Raw genomic sequence first — 25,037 nt, 5'->3', positions numbered from 1 at the left:
GAGACAAAAATCACTTGGAAACCAAAAATCAAATGCTCAGAACAATGGAGGTTGAAAGTCACGTGCTTCATAGCTTGTGTTCTTTAAAATGTAGAATTGCAACTCAATGACAGAACAACAATGTTTAGTAAAGAGTAATAAAAATGTTCAAATTGTGTTTACTTGAACTGTGAAAGGCATCCAGCAGCGCTCCGAAAGTTTGGTTGTTCTCAACTTGGATCATTTCTCCAAATGTACTTTAGCTGTCAGACACAAGGACGAAGTCCTGGGCATTGCAGGCTTTTCAGCAGAACTGAGAGCAATTTGAGGTGAAAGAGAATATCACATTCTGTACTGCAAAGATTACTTTTTCCCCATAAATTACTGCTACCAATACTCAAGCTATATCAACAATGGATCAACACATTTTAAGTAGAACTCTTAATAGCTGCAAATTTCAAATTACTGCTTAGCACCTGAATCAGAAGAACAAAGGTTCAAGTCCCACCACAATTGTGTAATTTACCTTCACATTCCAGTGCTGTGCTTAGGGGGTTCTGTACTGTCAAAGGTGTCAGCTTTAAAAATTGGAATTTACACAGGGCGGCACAGTGGTTCAGTGGTTAGCACTGCTGCCTCACAGCGCCAGGGACCTGGATTCAAGTCCAGCCTCAGGTAACTGTCTGTGTGAAGTTTGCACATTCTCCCTGTGTCTGCGTGGGTTTCCTCCGGGTGCTCTGGTTTCCTCCCACAATCCAAAGATGTGCAGGTTAGGTGAATTGGTCATGCTAAATTGCATATAGTGTTAGATGCACTAGTCAGAGAGAAATGGGTCTGGGTGGGTTACTCTTCAGAGAGTCGGTGTGGACTTGTTGGGCTGAATAGCCTGTTAACACACTATAGGGAATCTAATCTAAACTAATTTAAGGTACTTTTCTGCTCTTTCAGGGAGATGGAAAAAATCTTAAGTCATTATCTCAAAGAAGAGTTTGGGGGTTCTCCCCATTGCCTTGGCCAACGTATATTCTTCAGTCAAATCAGAAAAACAAATTATCTAATCAGTATTCAAAACTGCTTCACACATTTCCTGCAAAACTCGAAATTTATTTCACAGACTGAAAAGTGCCAACGATATTATATAAACATAGAACATTACAGGGCAGTACAGGCCCTTCGGCTCTCTATGTTGCGCCACCCTGTCATAATAATCTGATGCCCATCCCACCTACACTATTCCATGTACATCCATATGCCTGTCCAATGATGACTTAAATGCACTTAAACTTGGTGATGTTTCTCTTTCTCTATATACAGTATATAGGAACACTAGAAGCAAAGAATACCACAGTCCGGATTGTCACTCTTCAATCACCCATTAACTGAATTATCTAATTATCACGTGGAGGTGTTAGACTGGGGTGGACAAAGTTAAAAATCACACAATACCAAGTTATAGTCCAACAAGTTTATTTGAAAAGTACAAACTTTCAGAGCGCTGCACCTTCGTCAGGTACAAAGGACACAGAATTTATAAGGGGAACGTGAGGACTGCAGATGTGGAGGGGGAAGGGGACAGCAAGATAAATAGGAGGATGGGAAAGGTAGGTGGAATAATGATAGGTGCATGCAGGTAGGAGGTGATTGTGATAGATTGGTGGGGACGGTGGAGCAGATAGGTGGAAAGGACTTTGGACAGGTAAGTCAGGTCAAGAGGGTGGTGCCGAATTGAAGGGCTGGATTTGGGACGAGATGGGGAGATTTCAAAACTTAAGACAAATTTGATGCTGTGGTGATAGTAGGATCCCGAGGTGGAAGATGCTCTTCCTCCAGTTAGAGGGGCTTGTATTTGGTGGTGGAGGCAACCCAGGATTTGAATGTTCTTGAGGGAGTGAGAGGGGGAGCTGAAGTAGTTGGCCAAAGCCCAACTATCACCATCCCACCCAGCTTTCCCACTGTCCCACCCCCACATCCTCCTACTTATCTCTTAGTCCACTCCACATTCCTGAAGGGCTTATGCCCGAAACATCAACTCTCCTGTTCCTCAAATTCTTCCTAACCAGTGTACTTTTTCCAGGGCCACACTTTGACACAGAATTCATAACTAAAGGATCAAGGTGTCATACAACTGATGTGATGTATTAGACAAACCTAGATGGGTTGTTCAGTTTTTAATCATTTAGAATGGAGATGCAGGTTTCAATTGATCAATATGTAAATCCCAGAATTTCTTTCAAGTCACAGCCCCAAGGTCACTTAAGGTTTTATCATTGGATAAAAAATAAAGGTGACACGTCAGCACAGACACATTAAGGTGTGACGTTAGAGCCTATTGGAATCCCAGCCTGGGTGTCAGAATGGTATTATTTACAAAGTAGGAATTTATAAAATGTCACATTGACTGACTGCCTACAGATTGTGTCCTTTTTGAACAAAATAAAATATATTGGCGAATCAAATTCGCCCCATATACTTATATATGCATATATATGTGTGCAGAGTGTGAGAGTGTGTGCACGCATGGAGTTCACAAGTACGATGGAATATATGCCTGTGATTGTGTGCACGCGCTTGAGTGAGAGTGTATGTATGAGAGACAGTGTACAGACATACATATGAAAGAGGGTCTGTGTGAGTGTGTTTGCGTGAGAGTATGTGCGAGAGAGAGTGTATAGTGCAGTGAGATCACCTGTACTGTCTCATGAACCCAAGGTCCCAGTTGAAGTCGCCCTCATGGATACCAAACTTGGCTATTGGCCTCTGCTCGGCAACTCTGAGTCGTTGCATCGCCGAAGTCCACCCTTGGAGGATGGTCACCTGAAGATCCGAGGCCGAACGTCCCTGACCGCTGAAGGTGTTCCCCAAGTGGAGGGAACATCCTATCTGGGAATTGTTGCACACTGACAATTTATCAATTGTCGCAACGTCTGCATGGTTTTGCCAACATACCATGCCTCGGGGCATCGTTGCCTGCAGTGTATGAGATAGACAATATTGGCTGAGTCACGTAAGTATCTGCCACGCACATGGTGGGTGGTGAGCCCACAGGTGATGGTAGCATCCATGTCAACGCTCTGGCGTGTCTTGCATTGGCTGCCATGACAGGGTTGTATACTGCTGTGGACAATGTTGTCCTGAAGGCTGGGTATTTTGCTGTGAACATTGGACTGTTTAAGTTTTTTGAAGGCGAGAAGGGGAGGCAGAGAGAACATCCTGGCAAGGTGCTCAACCTCTTCAATAATGTGTTGCAGACTGCAAAGAACATGGCATCGTTTCTCCACTCCCAGGAAAAACTGGACGACGAAGGGTAGCCTATTGATCATCTCCTGTGTCTGCCTCCTGAAGAGATCATTCTGGTTTTTTGCTGTAACACGTCTGAACTGGCCACCAATGAGTTGAGGAGAAAGTGAGGACTGCAGATGCTGGAGATCAGAGCTGAAAATGTGTTGCTGGAAAAGCGCACTAAATGAGTTGAGCACTGTATCCCATTCTTATGAAGATTCCTTCAGCACCCAAAGGTGTCCGTCTCATTCCTCCTCATTTGAACAGATGCTGTGTCTGCATAGGGCTTGTCCACAGGGGGTGGCTGTTTTAATATATTTAAGGTGGAGCTAGAGAAGTGCAGCATCATGAGGTTATCAATAGGCTTGTGGTAAAGTGAGTTACTGAGGTTTCCGTCCTTAATGGAGGTGCATGTGTCCAAGAATGAGACTGATTCTAAACAGTAGTCCATAATAAGTCTGATGGTGACATGAAATCACTATGTAGTTGTTTCACAACTGACCATGGATCCAGAGGAGGGTAATGTCAAAGTATCTGGTATCTTGTGCTGGTTGGAGGTCCTGTGCAGCAGTCTGACTCCAGATTGGGACACAGACAGACTCTAACCTCACACCTTTAATGCACTGTCTGAGCTGAGATGACACCTTTTTTTAATCCACTGATAAACCCTTAAATTATCTCGGGGCTGTGACCTGAAAGAAGTTCTGAGATTTACATATCAATCAATCGAATCCAGCATCCCCATTCTAAATGATTAAAGACTTAACAGTCATCTGGGTTTGTCGAATGCATTGAATTCGTTGTATGACGCTTTGATCTTTTACTTGTAAATTCTGTGTCCCATAATCCTGCCTCACTAGCTACCAAAGGAACAGCTCCAAAATCTTATACTTTCAAATAAATCTGTTGGATTATAACCTGGTGTTGTGTGATTTTTAAATTTACCCAATTATCATTTTTTTTTCCTCAGACCACCTGCCTCCATGGCCTTGCAGCATAGTCCATTCAACATGTTTAATAACTTTCACATAATTAATGTTTAGCTGTCTACTATGGAAAATACTACTCTCAAAGACTGTCCAGAGTATCAGTGTGAAATGAGTTGCTTAATCTGTTGTTAAGATTTTTGGCAGCTTCCTGTATACAAACTGTTTCCACCATTACAACGGTAATGACTCAGAGTCATAAAGATGTGTCAAAAATATTTCAATTCTTTTAAATTGCTTTGAGATATTCTGATTTCAGTTTCTTCACAAAATCAAAACTTTCACACCTTGCAAGTGCCAGAAAATGACCATCTCCAACAAGATACAATTTAACCATATTCCACATTGCTGAATCTCAAACATCAGCACATGCTGTATTTCAAAAATGATATCAAATTCCCTAGTAATGCCAGAGCATAAACGTAATTGCGGATCTGGGTTTCAGTTTTTATTTCAATGGCTATTTTTGCATTAAGTAATCTTTTTAAAAATCCCTAAAATAGTAATCCTTAAAGCCCCCTCAAAGAGAAGGTAAAGCACAGGTGAGTTTTAGGGCAGATCATTTAAGGTCACTTTCCTTTCCATCTCACCTGTACCAAACGTGTAAAGCAGTAATGGCATTCAAAGTAGGTGGTCTCAGTGTTCCTGTAACAGAGGTCAGTGCTGCAACGGTGGCTCAGTGATTAGCACTGCTGTCTCGCAACAACAGGGATCTGGGTTCAATTCCTAACTCAAGCGACTGTCTGTGTGGAATTTGCACATTGTCATGTCTGTGTGGGTTTCCTCCAGGTACTCTGGTTTCCTCCCACAATGCAAACATGTGCAGGTTAGGTGAATTAGCCATGCTAAATTGCCTATAATGATCAGGTTAGGTAAATTAGTCAGGGGTAAATATAGGATAATAGGGTAGGGGAATGGGTTTAGGTGGATTACTGTTTGAAGGGTCGGTGTAAACCTGTTGGGCCGAAGGGCCTGTTTCAACACTGTAGGGATTCTATGAACTCTCCTGGTCGCTCCAGTCAAATCAGTGATAAGTTTCTAGCACCTGTCTTATGAGCAGATGTACTTTCTAGGATTCCTCATATCTTTAACAGATATTGCAAAACTTGTTTCATTTACTGATACAATTTGGATGAAATGAAAGCAATTAAATCTTGGTAAACAGAGATGCTGCAGCCTCAGGCTTGCAACAAAAATACCTGCTTTAAATAACTGAACTCTAAAGGTACATGTAGCCTCAGGGACAAAATCTATCAACAGCAACACAGAGGACTACAGAGGGCAACTGTTGCGACAATGAGTAACAGCTTAATGCGATTCAATCAAATGGTCCTCCGAACATAAACAATGAGAATAAACTTGTGGATCTACGAACATTAAGACTGCAAGATTAAATGTCTTATTTTGCTGCCAATTCTTTTCTACTATAGATTTTTCACAAAATATTTGTTACTTTCATACAACAACCTACAGTTTAGATAACATACAGGTAATTCTTCTATAATGTAATGCTTACGTTCTGATGCAACCCCACATTATAGATATATCGCACGTCGGTGATGTAATCACGCTACAGCCAACACACTGTTTTACAAGTTTGTGCTTTAGAAACAGTGACCCCAATTCGTCAATTGGGTTAGAGCGAATTTGCGTTAACGTAACTCACGTTACAGCAGAAAAACCTGTAGCTATAAAAGGTAAATTAAGATAATGCAGAAATAATGTTACGATAGAAGATCAACTGCAATCTGGCTGAATGTGGATCAGACTCAAGAGGCCAAATGGCCTACCCTTATCTCCTGTTTTTCGATAAGAATATGCTGTCATTGTCTACTGGAATAATACCAGAAGACTAGAGGATAGTAAATATTGTTCACTCGTTCAAAAAGGGGAGTAGAGACAACCCTGGTAATTACAGACCAGTGAGCCGTACTTGGTTGTGAGTAAAGTGTTCGAAAAGGTTATAAGAGATAGGATTTATAATAATCTAGAAAGGAATAAGGTGATTAGGGATAGTCAACAGTGTTTCGTGAAGGGTAGGTTATGCCTCACAAACCTTATTGAGTACTTTGAGATGGTGACCAAGCAAGTGGATGAGGGTAAGGCCGTTGATGTGGTGTATATGGATTTCAGTAAGGCATTTGATAAGGTTCCCAATGGTAGGCTACTGCACAAAATACTGAGGCATGGGATTGAGGGTGATTTAGCGTTTTGGATCAGAAATTGGCTAGATGAAAGAAGACAGAGGGTGGTGGATGATAGGAAATATACACCCTGGAGTTCAGTTACTTGTGGTGTACCACAAGGATCTGTTTTAGATCCAATACTGTTTGTCATTTTTATAAATGACCTAAGTGAGAACGTAGAAGGATAGGTTAGTAAATTTGCAGATGACGCGAAGGTCGGCACAGTTGTGGATAGTGCCGAAGGATGTTGTACATTACAGAGGGACATAGATAAGCTGTTTACCTGGGCCGAGAGGTGGCAAATGGAGTTTAATGCAGAAAAGTGAGAGTTGATTCACTTTGGAAGGAGTAACAGGAGTTTTGGAACAATGAGGTTATGCTGCCGCGGTACAAAACTCTGGTGTAGCTGCACTTGGAGTATTGAGTGCAGTTCTGGTCACCACATTATAGGAAGGATGTGGAAGCTTTGGAAAGGGTTCAGAGGAGATTTACTAGGATGTTGCCTATTACTGAAGGGAAGGTCTTAAGAAGAAAGGTTGAGGGACTTGAGGCTGTTTTCGGTAGAGAAAATGTTGAGAGGTGACTTAATTGAGGCATATAAGATAATCAGAGCGTTAGATCGAGGGGAGCCTTTTTCCAAGGATGATGATGGATAGCACGAGGGGGGCATAGCTTCAAATTGAGGGGTGACAGTTATAGGACAGATGTCAGAGGTAGTTTCTTTACTCAGAATAGTAGCGGCGTGGAACGCACTGCCTGCAACAGTTGTAGAATGGTCAACTTTACGGCATTTAAATGGTCATTGGATAGGCACATGGATGAGAATGGAATAGTGTAGATTAGATGGGCTTCAGATTGGTTTCACAGGGTGAGGCAACATCGAGGGTTGAAGGGCCTGTACTGTGCTGTTATGTTCTATATTCTAACGGGCAAGGCAGAATCAAGAGAACTGAGAAAGTAGGTGGCCTTGCGTAATTAGTAAACTGTTGACATTACAGCTAATACACTTGTGTCAATCATAGGATTTGGAGAAATTCAGAAAATAATGTTACAATAGCAGCATTTCACCTAATCATAGAGTCATAAAGATGTACAGAACGGAAACAGACCCTTTGATCCAACTTGTCCATGCCAACCAGACATCCAAACTCAATCTAGTCCCACTTGCCAGCACCAGGCCCACATCCCTCCAAACCCTTCCTATTCACATACCCATCCAGATGCCTCTTAAATGTTGCAATTGTACCAGCCTCCACCACTTCCTCTGGCAGCTCACTCCACACACGTACTATCCGCTGCATGAAAAAGTTGCTCCTTCAGTCTTCTTTATATCTTTCCTCTCTCACCCTAAACCTATGCCCTCTAGTCCTGGAGTCCCACACCCCAGGGAAAAGACTTTGTCTATTTATCCTATCCATGCCCCTCATGATTTTATAGACTTCTGTGGGGTCACCCCTCAGCCTCCGACGCTCCAGAGAAAATAGCTCCAGCCTATTCAAACTCTCCCTATAGCTCAAATCTTCCAACCCTCCAACATCCTTGTAAATCTTTTCTGAACCCTTTCAAGTTTCACAACATCCTTCCGATAGGAAGGAGACCAGAATTGCACGCTGTTTTCCCTGGAGCATCGGAGGCTGAGGGGTGACCTTATAGAGGTTTACAAAATTATGAGGGGCATGGATAGGGCAAATAAACAAAGTCTTTTCCCTGGGGTCGGGGAGTTTAGAACTAGAGGGCATAGAGTTAGGGTGAGAGGGGAAAGATATAAAAGAGATCTACGGGACAACTTTTTCACACAGAGGGTGGTACGTGTATGGAATGAGCTACCAGAGGAAGTGGTAGAGGCTGGTACAACTGTAACATTTAAGATGCATTTGGATGGGTATATGAATAGGAAGGGTTTGGAGAGACTTGAGCCGGGTGCTGGCAGGTGGGACTAGATTAGGTTGGGATACCTGGTCGGCTTAGACGGGTTGGATTGAAGGGTCTGTTTCAATGCTGTACATCTATATGACTCTTAAGTGGCTGAACCAATGTCCTGTACAGCTGCAACATGACCTCCCAACTCCTGTATTCAATAATCTGACTGCAAAAGGAAAGCATACCAAACGTCTTCTTCACTATACTATCTACCTGCGACTCCACTTTCAAGGAGCTATGAATCTGCACTCCAAAGTCTCTTTGCTCAGCAACACTCCCTAGGACTTTACCATCAAGTGTATAAGTCCTGCTAAGATTTGTTTTCCCAAAATGCAGCACCTCACATTTAATTTAAATTAGATTAGATTACTTACAGTGTGGAAACAGGCCCTACGGCCCAACAAGTCCACACCGACCTTCCGAAGAGCAACCACCCAGACCCATTCCCCTACATTTACCACTTCACCTAACACTACGGGCTATTTAGCATGGCCAGCTCACTTGACCTGCACATTTTTGGACTGTGGGAGGAAACCGGAGCACCCGGAGGAAACCCACGCAGACACTGGGAGAATGTGCAAACTCCACACAGACAGTTGCCTGAGGCAGAAATTGAACCGTGTGGACTTGTTGGACAGAAGGGCCTGTTTCCACACTGTAAGTAATCTAATCTAATCCTTTTTGTTACTTGTTCAAAAAACTCAAACAATTTTGTCAGACATGATTTTCCACTCACAAAGTCATGCTGACTATCCCTAATCAGTCCTTGCCTTTCCAAATACATGTATGCCCTGTCCCACAGGATTCTCTCCAACACTCGCCCACCACCGACGTCAAGTTCATTGGTCTATAGTTCTCTGGCTTATTCTTACCACCCTTCTTAAACAGTGGCACCACATTAGGCAACCTCCGGTCTTCCAGCATCTCACTTGTGACTATAGATGATACAAATAACTCAGCAAGGAGCCCAGCAATCACTTCCCTCGCTTCCCACAGAGCTCTAGGGTACACCTGATCAGGTCCTAGGGATTTATCCACTTTTATGTGTTTTAAGACATCCAGCACTTCTTCCTCTGTAATATGGACATTTTTCAAGATATCACCATCTATTTCCCTACATTCTATATTTTCCATGTCTTTTTCCACAGTAAACACTGATGCAAAATACTCGTTTAGTATCTCCCACACCTCCTGTGGCTCCACACAAAGGCCGCCTTGCTGATCTTTGAGGGCCCCTATTCTCTCCCTAGTTACCCTTTTGTCCTTAACGTATTTGTAAAAACCCTTTGGATTCTCCTTAATTCTATTTGCCAAAGCTATCTCATGCCCCCTTTTTGCCCGCATGATTTCCCTCTTAAGTATACTCCTACTGCCTTTATACTCTTCTAAGGACTCATTCAATCTATCTTGTCAATACCTGACATATGCTTCCCTTCTTTTTAACCAAGCACTCAATTTCTCTAGTCATCCAGCCTTCCCTACACCTATCAGCCTTTCCTTTCACCCTAACTGGAATATACTGTTGCTGGACACGCAATTGAAGTTAGTCTTTCAACTCTCCAGCTATGCAACAAACACTAGAGTAAGCAGTGAATCCCTCTAGTTCTAGATTCTAGTGCAGCCCTGATTTTAATCACTTCATCATTGGTAGCTTCCCTTCACTCACACAGCTGTAAGATCTGAAATTCACTGGAAAATTTGCAGCATTTTTCCTGCTTTAAGTTGCTCCTCAAAAGCTCTCTCTGGCCAAGGTTTTTGGTCATCTGTCCTACTATGTTGTATGCAGTTCAGTGTCATATTCATATTATAATATAACTGTGACATGTTGATTATGTTGAAGGTGCTGTACAAATACAGAGGAACCTCGATTATCCAACGGACACAGGCTGGGAGTCTTTTGTTCGGTTAATCGAATTCCGGATAATCGAATACCAGATAACACAGTTTAGCCAAGCATCGCGACCATGCGATCTTGCCAAATAATCAGATATTCAGATAATTGAATGCCGGATAATTGGACAATCTGTCCAAGTAGTTGCTATTGTTATCCATTCACCTTATTAGATTAGATTAGATTAGATTACTTACAGTGTGGAAACAGGCCCTTCGGCCCAACAAGTCCACACCGCCCCGCCGAAGCGTAACCCACCCATACCCCTACATCTACATCTACCCCTTACCTAACACTACGGGAAATTTAGCATGGCCAATTCACCTGACCTGCACATCTTTGGACTGTGGGAGGAAACCGGAGCACCCGGAGGAAACCCACGCAGACACGGGGAGAATGTGCAAACTCCACACAGTCAGTCGCCTGAGGCGGGAAGTGAACCCGGGTCTCCGGCGCTGTGAGGCAGCAGTTATCCCATTTGCATAATTTCTACATTTCAGTTTCTAAAAGCATGGGTAATCTTGTTGAGAGAAAGTGACAAAGTTTGTTAAGAGATCCAAGCTGTGCCTCAGATTTCAAGTCAGTTACATGAGTGTAAGGGACTTCGTGATTCAGCTTGATACATCTAACACTGACTTCAAATGCAGACTTCACTCCATCCTGTAAAAGATGCTGTTTTTTGCTTGTGATATTCAGTTTCACAAAGAGAGAATATTCCTCTTATAAGCTATGATAGCAAGCCTTTTTTCAAGTGCAATGTGTATCACAGTTGGCAACTGAATTACACCGTGCATGCTCTCTCAGCTTCTTTGTATCTGCCAATTCTGGACAGTCAATCCCCCCTGTTCTGCTTCTATCCATACCTGGTACTGGAAATGTAGATCAAACAGAAATCCAGGTCCAGCTACTCTCTGAACAACAATCAGGTGTGGAGATTTGAATCTAATTAATATTTAATACTTTGTCAATTTCTTGTGTATTTCAAAATTCGTGTCAGCTGCTCGGATGCAATTTGGTCAAAATCTTCCAGCCAGAAATAATGCCACAGTCAACAGTGATTACACGTAAGCTGATACATTTTATCAGCACTGTGGCTCGAACTTCCTATGGAGGTGGCATAGGTAGGTGTTAATTATTCAGTCTAGTTTTAAGTGAATGCATAAGCCTTCCTGATACAATTCCTTCTATCGATCACTGTTAATCCAGGTTCCATGCCTGTGATTAACAGCGGAAATACCCGGAGGTTAATTTCTACTTAAGTACAGGGCAGCAAGCCCAAGATTTTAATGTTAAGGTCAGTGTCAAAGACATTCTCAGAGGGGGCCAGGGTGTGTACTTCTACCTATCTGAAGGTTAAGCTTCCAAGGTAAATATGCGTGTGGGACTAAACATTCACCTCAATTACCGTTGGGAGCTCTGAACTAAACTTAAAACATACCTCCTATCAACTTCCTATCTCTATCTTGATTTGGTTTTTGGTTGATTTCTTAAGTATTTCCTATGATTCGTTGATGACATAAAAGATTTGGGCTAGGAGTAAGTTCAATGAATATACATTAACCTCATGAGAGAATGACCAGCTCTCGGTTTAAGTAACCAGATCCTCAGAGAAAAAAAAAAGTACTCACTTTTACATCCCAGACAATTCTCTTGAGGAGATCACCATGCAATTTAAACATTAAAAAATAGCCATAGATCAAATAAAGTAAAAAGAAACATAATATTGATTTCAGGCGGCGCTACTCCCCTTTGTACGATATTCGACTCAATGTTAAAGCAAATCTCTGCCGATGGACAAGTTAAACAAAACATGGTGTCATATTAAAACAAATACATTCTGGGTTAGGAACAAACTACTTCAGGCACTGGAATTTATACTGAAACCAACAAATGCTGGAGATCACAGCTTCCATAGAAAGAGAGCAAGCTAATGCTTCAAGTCTGGATGACTCAAAGCTCAAACAAATTCTGGGTTAACTGAGAGTTATTCATTAGATAACTGATAGGACGAAGGCAAACTGACCAAAGATTCCCCATGCTTGATCGCTGGTCTGTGATCTTGCCTGATTTGTGGCCACAGTGGAGAAGGACCAAAGAAAAAGACACAATACTGATTTCTATCCAGTGATCCCCCTGGAACAGCTTGTGTCTGAAGCCTGGATCATGCATGGCTGAGAAGCTACCCTTTATGGAATAACTTTATAATAGTCATTGTCTATTTAATAATGTCCCAAGAAGAGTTAATGCCTCGGGAATATTGAATAATTGTTAAAGGAGGAGAAAACTTTGCCTGACAGGTCAGTGAACTTTAATCAGTTCTTCATCCAATTATGGTTTCTCCCTAAATGTTGACACCCTCCCTCTTATGAGCTAGCTTCAGGATTTGGAAGTTATAGGCTTTCCTACATGACAAAAGCTTTCTTTCAAATTCTTCCACACGATTTGGTAATGTTGGCAAGGTCAGCATTTATTGCTGATCTCGAATTACCCTTGAGATGATAGTGTTTAGCCACTTGCATGAATCACAGCAGTTCAGGTATATCCACAGTGCTGTTGAGCAGAGAGTTGCAAGATTTGACCCAGTGACGGTTGAGGAATGATGATATAGATCCCAGTTAATTTGGTGCGTGGCTAGGAGGGAACCTTTTAAGTGATGGTTTTCCCCATGTATCCTTTGTCCCTGTTCTTCTAGGTGATAGAAATCACAAGTTTGTTGAAAGAGCTTTGGTAAGTAACTCTATTGAAACCTGCCTTTGGTACACATTTAGTCACTGTGCATCAGTGGTGGAGGGAGTTAAAAGTTTAAATTGGTGGATGCGGTAATGATTAAGAGGACTGCTGTGGCCTGTTCTTGAAGCTGTACTGACCCAGTTAAGTACAGAGTATTCCATCACATTTCTGACTTGCACTGCGTGGATGATGGACAGGCATTGGGGAGACAGGAGGTGAGTTCCGTACATCAGAATACCAGCTTGTGATCTGCTCTTGTATTGATAGTATGAGTGATCATATCATTTTCTGGTTAACAAAATGCTGTTTATACTAGAATTAAAGCATAAACATTTATCTTAAATCTTCAAGTCATAATTAACGAAATATGTTGGAAGCAGCACAACATTACAGTCTAATATCTTTAAAAACAAGCACACCGGTACAGTACTGAGTCCTGCAGAGGGCTCCATCACTGGTTTATGCCAAGTCAGCAGTTTGTTTGCTACAACTACTGTCTCCCAGTTGTGATCAGGGTCCACTGCAGCAGAGTTCATGTGCTCAGAGTGAACGGTGAAAACAGAACTGATCTCAGGTGTAATCTTCTCCAGGGTTAACCTGCCTGTTAACACTCAGTACCTCAGCTCACATACAGAAACTGCCTTAGGCGGAATTACTGTGGTAGTGAACGAGCACAACAAAAATTACAGCTTTCAGCAGACATTGGGAGATTTTCTTTTTTTTTGGAGAAAAGGAGAGCAATTTCTGTATGCCAGCTTCACAGCAGATGCACTGGTAAAATTCATTTGTGGGAGGATAGGTGAGATAAGGCCATCTACTGCAGAAAATAGTTTAAAAAGCTAGTCAAGCAAAATAGTGCTCATCTTCAAGGAATGGGAGAAATTGGACAGAAATTAATCTCAAAAGAGTTAACATCATCCAATTCAGTGGGGCAGCTCTTTCAAAAGCACTTTTCAGATATGCTTGGGTTATTTTCAACGTAGTTTTTGCTTTTATACATTCACACGTGGGCATCACTGGATAGACCGGCACTCATTGGGAGGTTCACATATAAAATTGCACAGTTATAAGGTTCAAGGACCTCTAAGTCCGACCATGTCGGATGACCTAGGACTCTGCTTCTCCCCTTTGCAACTGGATCGTCGACTTCCTGACCCGCAGATGACAATCAATAAGGGTAGGTAACAACACCTCCTTCACAATAATCCTCAACACCACTGCCCCACAAGGCTGTGTACTCAGCCACTTACTATATTACTTATACATTCACCTCTGTGAGAGCAAATTCAGCTCCAACTCCATTTACAAACTTGCTGGCGACATGACCATAGTGGATCGGATCAGATCAGATCTCAAACAATGATGAAACAGAGTACAGGAAAGAGATAGTCAGCTTATTGGAATGGTGTAAAAACAACAATCTCTCCCTCCATGTCAGCAAAACCAAGGAGCTGGTCATCAACTTCAGAAAGCAGAGTGGAGAACAGGCCTGCCTGTATCAATGGGAATGAGGTGGAGCTTCAAATTCCTAAAAATAAATATCCATCACAACCTAGTATGGTAACTGCTCTGCCCAAGACTACAAGAAATTATAGAGTGGTAAATCCATCACAAAAACCAGCCTTCCTTCCATTGACTCCATCTATACTTCCTGCTGCCTCAAGAAAGCCATCAACATAATTAAAGACCATTCCCACCTTGATTATAATCTCTTCCATCCTCTTCCATCAGGCAGAAGACACAAAAGTTTGAAAGTTCATCCCAATAGATTTAAGAACAGCTTCTTCCCCACTGTTATCAGACTTACGAACAGACCTCTCATACATCAGAGTTGATCTATCTCTGCACCTTTTCTGTAACTGTAACATTATTTTCAGCATTCTTTTACCCTGATGTACTCAATAAGGTGTGATTTATCCCGTTAGCATGTAAACCCATACTTTTTACGATATCACAGAACATGTGACAATAAGAAATCAAATCAGATAAGGCTACCTAGATGGGTACAACAAGATCAACTCTGCACATCACATCAGAGGATTGGTTAGAGGAATATGCCACTTAATACAGAATTCATCTAATCATGGGAAGGACATACTGTCTCTGAATGATGCAGAAGCAACCTACAACAGCCCTCCACACTATCCACAACTCCACTAACCTTCATGTCATCGACAAACTTACTAATCCACCCTTCCACATCCTCATCCAAGTTATGTATGAAAATCATGAAGAGCACAGCTCCCAGAATACATCTGAAGAACACCACTGGTCACCTAGCACCAGGCTGAATACTTTCCATCTACTACCATCCTCTGGTGTCTGTGGGCCAGCCAATTCTGTATCCAGACAGCAAATTTTCCCTGTATAACATGACTCTTTTCCTTTTGAATGAACTACAGTGAGGTTCCCCATGGTAGTGGGTGCGTGGAATGCACTGCCAGCAGTGGTGGTAGAGTCAGATACATTAGGGACATTTAAGCAACTCCTGGATAGGCACATAGATGATAGTAAAATGTAGGGTATGAAGGCTAGTTTGACCTTAGAGTAGGATAAAAGGTCGGCACACCACCGAGGGCTGAAAGGCCTGTACTGTGCTGTGCTGCTCTACATTCTATGTTCAAGAAAATACTAAACGACAAACAATTTAGTTCTGGAAATTACACATAAAGCACTCTTAACCTGGAGAACATTCCAAATTACTCCACAGAAGAAAAGGCAATAGGTAAGAGAATGGACTGCATGTCATGGAGAGAGAAATTAGGAGCAGTAAACTGAGGTTTGAATAAGACAACGGGCTTTGGGAAGGTTCTTCATACTGGACAAGGGAGAGAGCAGAATTCTGAGAAACGTGTTAAGAGTTCCGACCGTAGTCAGAAATATATGTCACCAACACACATGGCTGGCCAGCGGGACGTGCCCTTAATTTTGTCAACAGTGGCTCATTAATCAGGTTTGATGGCCAGTCCTGAATGGCTGCCTGCCTGTAAAAGCTGCCAGCCAATCAGAGAACCAGCAGCACCACCACAAGGCGGTGCACTCAACAGCACTTGAATTCTCATAAAATTCAAATGTTGGAGAGCAATCCTGCTGGAAGAAATCACTAGAGTTATAGGACTCTATTCCCTGCTCATGGGCCTATCCTTGAATAAAAACTATAGCAACTTTGTTTTATTTTCCACTGTACCTCAACTAATCAGCAACATAAAAGCTAAGGCAGAACTAAGACTAGGTATTTTGTGGCAGGTGGCTAATTTGCTGAAGGTTCCTCCAACTATCTACAAGGCTTGGTAGAAGGATGAAATAATGTCCAATTGCCTGGGTGAATGAGTGGCTCTACAACTTTCAGGAGGTCGACACCCCATCCCATTAGTCTATCACACACAGACCTGACACCACTGACATACCTTGGCTGCAGTACGTACTATCCACACTATGGCAGATTATTGTGCTGTCTTCAGTAGCATCTCCAAAACCATCAAACACAAACACATAGGATCAAAGTAGCAGGTTCATGAGAATGCCATTGTGACTATCAGAATCATTCATACATCTCCACTCCTTCATCCCAAGGTCAAAATCACTGAACCCAACAGCACTGAGGACACTAATCACAGACACTGTAGAAATCAAGGCAATGATCCACCCTTACTAAGGGGTACTAGGAATCAACAATTAATGAGAGTCATGCCAGCGATTTGACAAGTATCACTGACTTGTTGAGAAAATAAAGCCAAAAAGATTCCCTAAACAAAGTTTTCCTTACAACTAGCCTGTTAAGACAAGAACATTACTTTTAATATACTAAATACAGGCTTTGCATGATTTTCAGGATTGCTAATACATTTTTAAACCAGCAGCACCAAGTCACATTCATAGAGTGATATAGCACAGAAACAGATCCTTCAGTCCAACCAGTCCATGGTGACCATAATCCCAAATGAAACCAGCCCCACATAATAAAAATATACAAATACCGTGCAGGCCATTTTCATAGAGGGATAATAATGGTACTACATTGTACAAGTGGGACAGACGCAGAATTTTGAAATATAAATAGGCATGAAATACCTCTTAAGTCCTGAGGCACAAAGAGGTCTGCTGTTAGTGCTCTATTCATGTAGCATTGTCATTAGAAAATAAAGCATTGTTGCCAATGTTTGCCTCAGTCCTCAACAGATCAACATTGCAATTCCCATTTCACAAAAAGGAGTGGCTCCAGGGTTGAATAACTTCAGTTATGAGATTATGAAGACAGTTTGGAGAAGTTGGGATTGCATTCAGTGAAGAGAGAGTTGAGACAAGGTCTGAAGTATGCAAAATCACGAGATAAATGGATAGAGCAAACAGGGAGAAAATGTTCCCATTTGTGAAAGGATAGAGAATTGGTAAAATTGGTTAAAAAGTGATATGAAATAGAACATTTTCACACAGCGAGTGGTTCTGGAATGCACTGCCTGTGAGCTTGGTGGAGGTAAATTCAATGGAGGCATTCAATGGTGAATTACACATTATTTGACAAGAAAAAACATACAGAATTATGGGAGAAGGCAAGAGATTGCTCTTTGTGAAATGCTCATTCTGAGCACTGGTTCAACATAATGGGTCAAAAGTGACCTCGTCCTGTAGGGTATGAAGTTTGTGATTCCAATGGGCAGATTGGTTGAATCCCACTTATCTGTCGTGTGGGCCACATCCTGAGCACAAAACACAAAGCAGATCCACTCTCTCCAACCAAAGAAAGGCAACAACAGATGGCCATAAAGCTAAGCAAGCTACTCCTTTAACTAGTTTGATTCATTTCAATGGTCTAATAGAAGTGTACTGTAGTCTCATGATATGAAGCAATGATTTCACTGGTGGTCTCCTCTGGAAATAATCCATTCAATATAGCCGGCTGCTACTAACATAATGCATTACAGACAATGACAGAATAGCTGCTGACTGCTGAATTACAGGTGTGCAACTTTCCAAGTTGTCTGGATCAGTAGACAGTCTGTGGATGATCCAAAACCAACAGTGGATCCAATGCAGCTGCAACTCATTCATCAACTACTTTTCAGGCTATCGAGGCAAGCGCAAGCTTGATGCAGACAGGCAACACGAGACCAAATCCTGAGAGATATTGGTGCAAAGTACAGCTGAAGGCAACACAGATGGATAACAGGGCTATCTGTTATAGCTCCATAAACAAATGTATGACTGCATTTCGTATGGCTGCTTTCCCAAAGAACAGAGTAGCTTTGTAACACACAACTTTATTGCTGAGAACACTTCAATGCCGAGAAAATGCTTTTCTTTGGGGGAGGGTGGAGAGTGGTCAGAGAATTCATACAAATGTCAATGTATACTATAATGTAGTGTGTTTGATGACTTAGATCACACTTCAAAAATAAAAACATTCACAGGCAGGAAACAATTACGGGTGAACCGAAACTGAGTTGAAGGCCATTTCAAAACGAAAATGAGACAGTTCAGTTTTGGATACAACTTTGAAAGCAAAAGAGTAGCTCAGAGTTCCATTCCTTATGGAGGGGTGAAGGAGAGAACAGTATTGAAGACCACATACACAGCAGCAAAGATTTACAAGCTGAGAGGAAGTTGCAGAGGTAGAATGGAGCAAAACCGAGAAGAAATCTGGAAAGAAAATAATTTTATACAAAATACATTGTATCAAAGAGAGCCAACATAGGTTCATGAGGATTGGGAAGGAACTGGTAAATGGGATTAGTGTAGGATGGGAGCCAGGTTGCTGCAACTGAGTTTATGAAGGATGGAAATCAACTCCAGAGATGGGAAAAGCCTGTTTCAGTTACCAAAGGAAATGTATAAAATCTTGTGCAAGTGGATATAAACAGCCTTGGTGATGCAGAGATCATGGGAAACTCAGGTCTGGTTGGAACACAGCACCAGGATCTGGCATATGGGGTTACATACAGCTGACCATTGAAATAAAGTCTCTAGTCCATTGGCTAGAAGATATGAAAAGGGTTTGGGCAGTTTCAATTTCAGTTCTTTACGTCAAATATACAAAATTGTACCAAATTGATGCTCAATTAGCAGGTCTACTCCAAGAAGCAACAGCATACCTGCTGTTTTTAACATAGGGATGTCTAAAGCTTGGGTAGATTAGAAGATCTTCAATTCTAATATTATACACCCGAGTCTGATTTTGAGACCAAATACACAAAATGGAAAGCATTCCATTTTTCAGCATCAACTTTCTTGAACCAAACGAAGAGACATTTCACAACCAAAACATACTCTCTTCAAGAATAAATTAATTCTCACTTTGATTGCAAATTGCTGGTTCAATGTGAACACATGCATTAATTCAGAGCTCATAAAGTAGCTACCACAGAAGTTCTTCAGTTTAATCACTGGAAGTACAGAGTTTGAGGTTAAACATTAACTTACAGAACCTACATTGTCATATCTTCTGGGATTTTGAAGTCATTTCGAAATATTTTTGGAACGTAATTAATTTAACATTTAAAAATAAGCAACAATAGAAATATTGGTTCATTAGTGTCTGAAATAAGAATAACAACAATATCTTGTATGCATATAGCATGTTTGGGGGAGAAGAGTTCCAAGGCACTTCACAGAAGTGTATTCAAACAGAAGTTTAAAAAGAGATTTTGACTTGGAGCTTGGTCAAAGATGGATTTCAAGGAGAAGAGGGATTCAGGGAGACAATTCCCCATGGACAACAAAAGAACAACCACCATTAAAATGTAAAGGGGGAAATGCCTTTTTCCTTGGGGGGGGAGGGGGGGATTTCAAGACATGGGAACATATTTTTAAGATGAGAAGAGAGTAATTTTAAAAGGTGGTGAGGGGAAAGTTTTCGAGGGTGGTTCGTGTGTGGAGTAAACCTCCTGATGAAGTGGTGAATCCAGGCACAGTTACGATCCTTGAAAGTACATGAATAGGAACGGTTTGAACAGGTATGGGCCAGTAACAGGCAGGTAGGACTAGTTTAGTTTGGAATCATGCTTGGCATGGTCTGGTTGGACCGAAGGGTCTCTTTCCAAGTGACTCTTCTCTGCCACTTCTGGAAGTCAACTGTGCATGAAGATTTAAGCAGATGGCCTGCAGGGGAACTGGAGAAAGATATCCCAGAAGTGTAGAGACATACTGGTGATGGGGAGGATGAGGTTGGAAGTTCAAATCAATATGAAACACAGTCCCAAAGTTGCAACAGTTCTTATTTAGCAGACAGTGTCAAGAGAAAGAAATGGAATCAGTGTCTGGGAAAGAGATTGTGGAGGGAGCCATGGACAAGACCTTCTGTCCTTACAATGTTTGTAGTCATAGAGTCATACCTTGTGTATTTATCCTATCTATGCCCCTCCTAATTTCATAAACTACTTTAAGGTCAATTAGAAGAAATATCAGTTCATCCAGGATAACAGCACAAAACCAATACAGAGATCAAGGATCATGGTAATGGTTAGGTGGAGTTGGTTACAACATACAATTGAAAATAGTGCTGTAAATTTAGATGATGAAACTGAGTGGCAACATGCACAATTGTTGCAAATTATGATGAGCTCAAGATAGATTCAAAGGGAATTGCATTCAAGCAATCCTTTTTAAGCACTTCTTGTTATTTGGGGAGAGTGTGGTACAGGAGAAAAGAACTACATGGGACTGCAGTCCCACCCCAGCATCACCTAACCTGTTAGGCAATAGGAAAGCAACGGTGTTAGCCCAGGGAAAAGTGTCTTGTGTCAGCCAACGTAAAAAAGGGAAACTTTACCTACAAATATATTTCAAAATAACATCATATTCTACCAGATACAGAATCTAACTGCTCTGCAGACCATTCGCTCCATCAGGTTTGTGCTGGCTCCTTGACCAAATCCAATTAATCTCACTCTTCCTCTCTAGTTTTTTAAATATAAATTACAGTTTGAATTTTACTCTGGGATCAGCTTCCAGTTCCCACCTGGAGCCCAAGGGGACCCTGAGAGGCCTCATGTCCCACGATCCAGCCCCTCCACTTACTTGTTGGTCTGATGGTAGAGCGTCTCCATCCCGGCAGCAGGCCGGGGCTGAGGCCGAGGCCGAGGCCGGGGCCGGGGCCGGTGTCTCTCCCTGTCCCTGTCCCGGGGCCTGTCCCGCTGTGGCCGGATTTCCCGCTCTCTCTCTCTCTCTCTCACACGGACACGTCAGCAGCAGCTACCTCAGGCCCCGATGGATCCGGGTCCAGGCCCGGGCCCTGCCCCCACCCTCTGTCTCTGTCTCTGTCTCTCTCCCGCCGCCGCCGCCGCCGCCTCCCCCCGGGTCTCGCTCTCGGATGTTGCTGAAGATTCTCGCAGCAGCTTCAGAGACCCGACTCCCGCAGTGAGGAGGAGCCACGGAGAGAGAAACCAGAGCGGATCCGGATCAGTAACCGGAGCGGATCCGGATCAGTAACCGGAGCGGATCCCGATCAGAAACCGGAGCGGATCCGGATCGGTAACCGGAGCGGATCCGGATCGTTAACAGGAGCGGATCCCGATCAGTAACCGGAGCGGATCCGGATCAGAAACCAGAGCGGATCCCGATCAGAAACCGAAGCGGATCCTAATCAGTAACCGGAGTGGATCCAGATCAGTAACCGGAGCGGATCCCGATCAGAAACCGGAGCGGATCCCGATCAGTAACCGGAGCGGATCCCGATCAGAAACCGAAGCGGATCCGGATCGTTAACAGGAGCGGATCCGGATCGGTAACCGGAGCGGATCCCGATCAGAAACCGAAGCGGATCCGGATCAGTAACCAGAGTGGATCCCGATCAGTGACCGGAGCGGATCCGGATCAGAAACCAGAGCGGATCCCGATCAGAAACCGAAGCGGATCCTAATCAGTAACCGGAGTGGATCCAGATCAGTAACCGGAGCGGATCCGGATCGTTAACAGGAGCGGATCCGGATCGGTAACCGGAGCGGATCCCGATCAGTAACCGGAGCGGATCCCGATCAGTAACCGGAGCGGATCCGGATCGTTAACAGGAGCGGATCCGGATCGGTAACCGGAGCGGATCCCGATCAGAAACCGAAGCGGATCCGGATCAGTAACCAGAGTGGATCCCGATCAGTAACCGGAGCGGATCCGGATCAGAAACCAGAGCGGATCCCGATCAGAAACCGAAGCGGATCCTAATCAGTAACCGGAGTGGATCCAGATCAGTAACCGGAGCGGATCCCGATCAGAAACCGGAGCGGATCCCGATCAGTAACCGGAGCGGATCCCGATCAGAAACCGAAGCGGATCCGGATCGTTAACAGGAGCGGATCCGGATCGGTAACCGGAGCGGATCCCGATCAGAAACCGAAGCGGATCCGGATCAGTAACCAGAGTGGATCCCGATCAGTAACCGGAGCGGATCCGGATCAGAAACCAGAGCGGATCCCGATCAGAAACCGAAGCGGATCCTAATCAGTAACCGGAGTGGATCCAGATCAGAAACCGGAGCGGATCCCGATCAGAAACCGGAGCAGATCCTGATCAGAAACCGGAGTGGATCCAGATTCGAAACCGGAACGGATCCTGATCAGAAACCTGAGCGGATCCCGATTGGAAACCTGAGTGGATCCAGATTTTAGTCAGAAACGGGAGCAGATTCAGAACCGGGTTGGAAACCAGTACTGATAAGATCGGAAACTGGTGCAGATCTGGATCCAGATCAGAAACTGGAGTAGATTTAGATCCTGCCGCTGAATCAGAAACCAGAGGAAATCTTAATTCAGATCAGAAGCTGAAGTAGATCCAACTCCACATCAGAATTTGGAATACATCCAACTATATCTGGATCAGAAAATGGAGCAGCTATTGATGCAGATCACAACTGAAGAAAATTCAGATCAGATCCAGGAGCAAATCAGGATAAGAAACAGCAGAGGGCCAGTGACAGGAGCAGATCAAGATCAGAGATAGCAGCAATTTAGATCAGACAATAGACAATAAGTGCAGGAGTAGCCATTCAGCCCTTCGAGCCTGCACCGCCATTCAATATGATCATGGCTGATCATTCCTAATCAGTATCCTCTTCCTGCCTTATCTCCATAACCCTTGATTCCACTATCTTTGAGAGCTCTATCCAACTCTTTCTTAAATTAATCCAGAGACTGGGCCTCCACTGCCCTCTGGGGCAGAGCATTCCACACAGATCAGGTATAGGAACAGATGCAAATCAGAGACAGGAGCAAGACAGATGGCCAAAAGTTTAGCCAATACGGTAGGTTTTAGGAAAGTTCTCATATAAGACACAGAAAGTCCAGTTGGAGAATTCCAGAACTTTGTATTATATTCCAGAAAGCAGTGCTGTGAAGAATACAATTGAGTCAAACTGTGCACAATTCTACAAGCGTTTATTTGCGGAGTTACACATGACAAGCAAGCACCTAACCGAAAAGGCATACTTTTGACTTGTTCAGTATGATTGCAGGAGAAAGTGAGGATGTCTGAGATGTCTGAGATCAGGAATTCCTGACAAAGGGCTTATGCCTGAAATATCAAATCTCCTGCTCCTCAGATGCTACCTGACCTTCTGTGTTTTCCATCACTACACAGTATAGAACATAGAACAGTGCAGAACAGGCCCTCCGGCCATCAATGTTGCGCCGACCTGTAAACTATTCTCAGCTCGTCCCCCTACACTATCCCAAAATCATCCATGTGCTTACCTAAGGATTATTTAAATCTCCCTAATGTGGCTGAGTTGACTACATTAGCAGGTAGGACATTCCACGCCCTTACCACTCTCTGCGTAAAGAACCTGCCTCTGACATATGATGGCACAAAAGTGAACCTCTAGTTACTGCCCATAGCCTGCATATAATTAGACAAAATTAACATACAGTCAGTACAGAGACAACCTTGACAGCTAAAGTTAAAAATCTCACAAAACCAGGTTATAGTCCAGCAGGTTTATTTGGAAGTACTAGCTTTCAGAGCGCTGCAGAAACACTGCAAAAGCTAGTACTTCCAAATAAACTGTAACTGTTGGACTGTAACCTGGTGTTATGTGATTTTTAACTTTGTCCATCCCAGTCCAACACTGGAGCCGCCTCATCTTGACAACTAAAGACGTGGCCATCAATTGCAAGACAAAGGAAATCAGTGAAGCCAGAATTAGAGCAGATAGTAAGACTTGAGAATGTTCCACACATGAATATGTGTATTTGCCAATACTTCCTTCCAATTGATTCCATCACAAACCTTCATGACAGCTTCTTAATGGGAAACTACCAATCTAATCTTGTCATATTGTGATTTCATGTTCCCTGCTACTGGAGGCTAACAGTGCCATTATAGGCAGGAATATCTAATTAAACCGGCAAGTTTACTTTTTTTTATTTCAAAATATACTTTATTCATGTAAATAAATCTCTGGTACTTGTACAATTTTCCATGTTTTTCATAGTTATATACATTGCATGTCTTAACATTACAAAGAACAAATTGAATTAATCAAATTCACAGTTATCCTATTAACAGTTACCTTTATTAACTATCCAGTCCCTTGGTATTTGGCTGTGGCTTCAGCGGAACCCACCTACTGAGTGGGTGCCCTGTTATATGAAAGCAAATGCAACTTCTTTAACCCCCAGTTTATGGGGGTTACCATTGTCCATTTGACTGTCCTGTCTCTGGGGTAGCTTGTCTACATCCCCATGGTAAGCACGAACTGCTGGACCTTCGCTGGGCTGAGGTAGCTATCCAGCTCCTCACTGGGGTCATTTACCCGCTCTGGTGTCATTGAGCCAAGGCAAGGGTCCTCACTGTCCAGTTCTGTGTCTGACAATGGGACTGTCAGAGGATCACAGCTCTCGGTTGCCTGTAGTTGTGGGGCAGTGGGTACCTCCTGGTTCTCACTGGGTGGAGGGTGGACTTCGGGGGGTCCGTTGTTTCCTGGTTGGGAGGAAATGCCCTCCTCTTTACCGACGGCGCTCTGTCTCTTCTTCTGGTGGTGATGGCCTTCTTTGCGTCCATCTTCCCCCTCCGAAGAGCTGGCCGTCCCTCCCTCGTGCAGCTGTCTTTTCCCCTTTTGCTGGGGGGCTTTGGGAGCCTGGC

At 43.1% G+C, this 25,037-nt stretch overlaps 1 protein-coding gene across 4 annotated transcripts in view; it reads right to left on the bottom strand.

Moving 5' to 3' along the window:
• gosr2 (golgi SNAP receptor complex member 2) overlaps positions 1–21,438 on the bottom strand; it is a 63,497-nt gene extending 42,059 nt beyond the window's left edge. The window contains exons 1-2 of one of the 4 annotated variants that reach the window (XM_072561843.1): positions 506–614; positions 163–292 (exon numbers count right to left, since the gene is read on the bottom strand). Coding sequence is in view for 2 of the 4 variants with exons in the window: in XM_072561846.1 (XP_072417947.1) it covers positions 20,985–21,013 (29 nt within the window). In the remaining 2 variants the exon portion in view is untranslated. Of the gene's footprint in view, positions 1–162; positions 293–505; positions 624–20,984 lie in introns of those variants that run through there. The other 3 variants (XM_072561846.1, XM_072561842.1, XM_072561845.1) reach the window with 3 other exon arrangements.
• Between the last annotated feature and the right edge of the window lie 3,599 nt (positions 21,439–25,037).

Source organism: Chiloscyllium punctatum, chromosome 42, assembly GCF_047496795.1.
Source record: "Chiloscyllium punctatum isolate Juve2018m chromosome 42, sChiPun1.3, whole genome shotgun sequence".
Classification (NCBI taxonomy): Eukaryota; Metazoa; Chordata; class Chondrichthyes; order Orectolobiformes; family Hemiscylliidae; genus Chiloscyllium; species Chiloscyllium punctatum.
The sequence above is the reverse complement of the archived record's forward strand: the minus strand, read 5'-3'. Positions and strand labels throughout refer to the sequence as shown.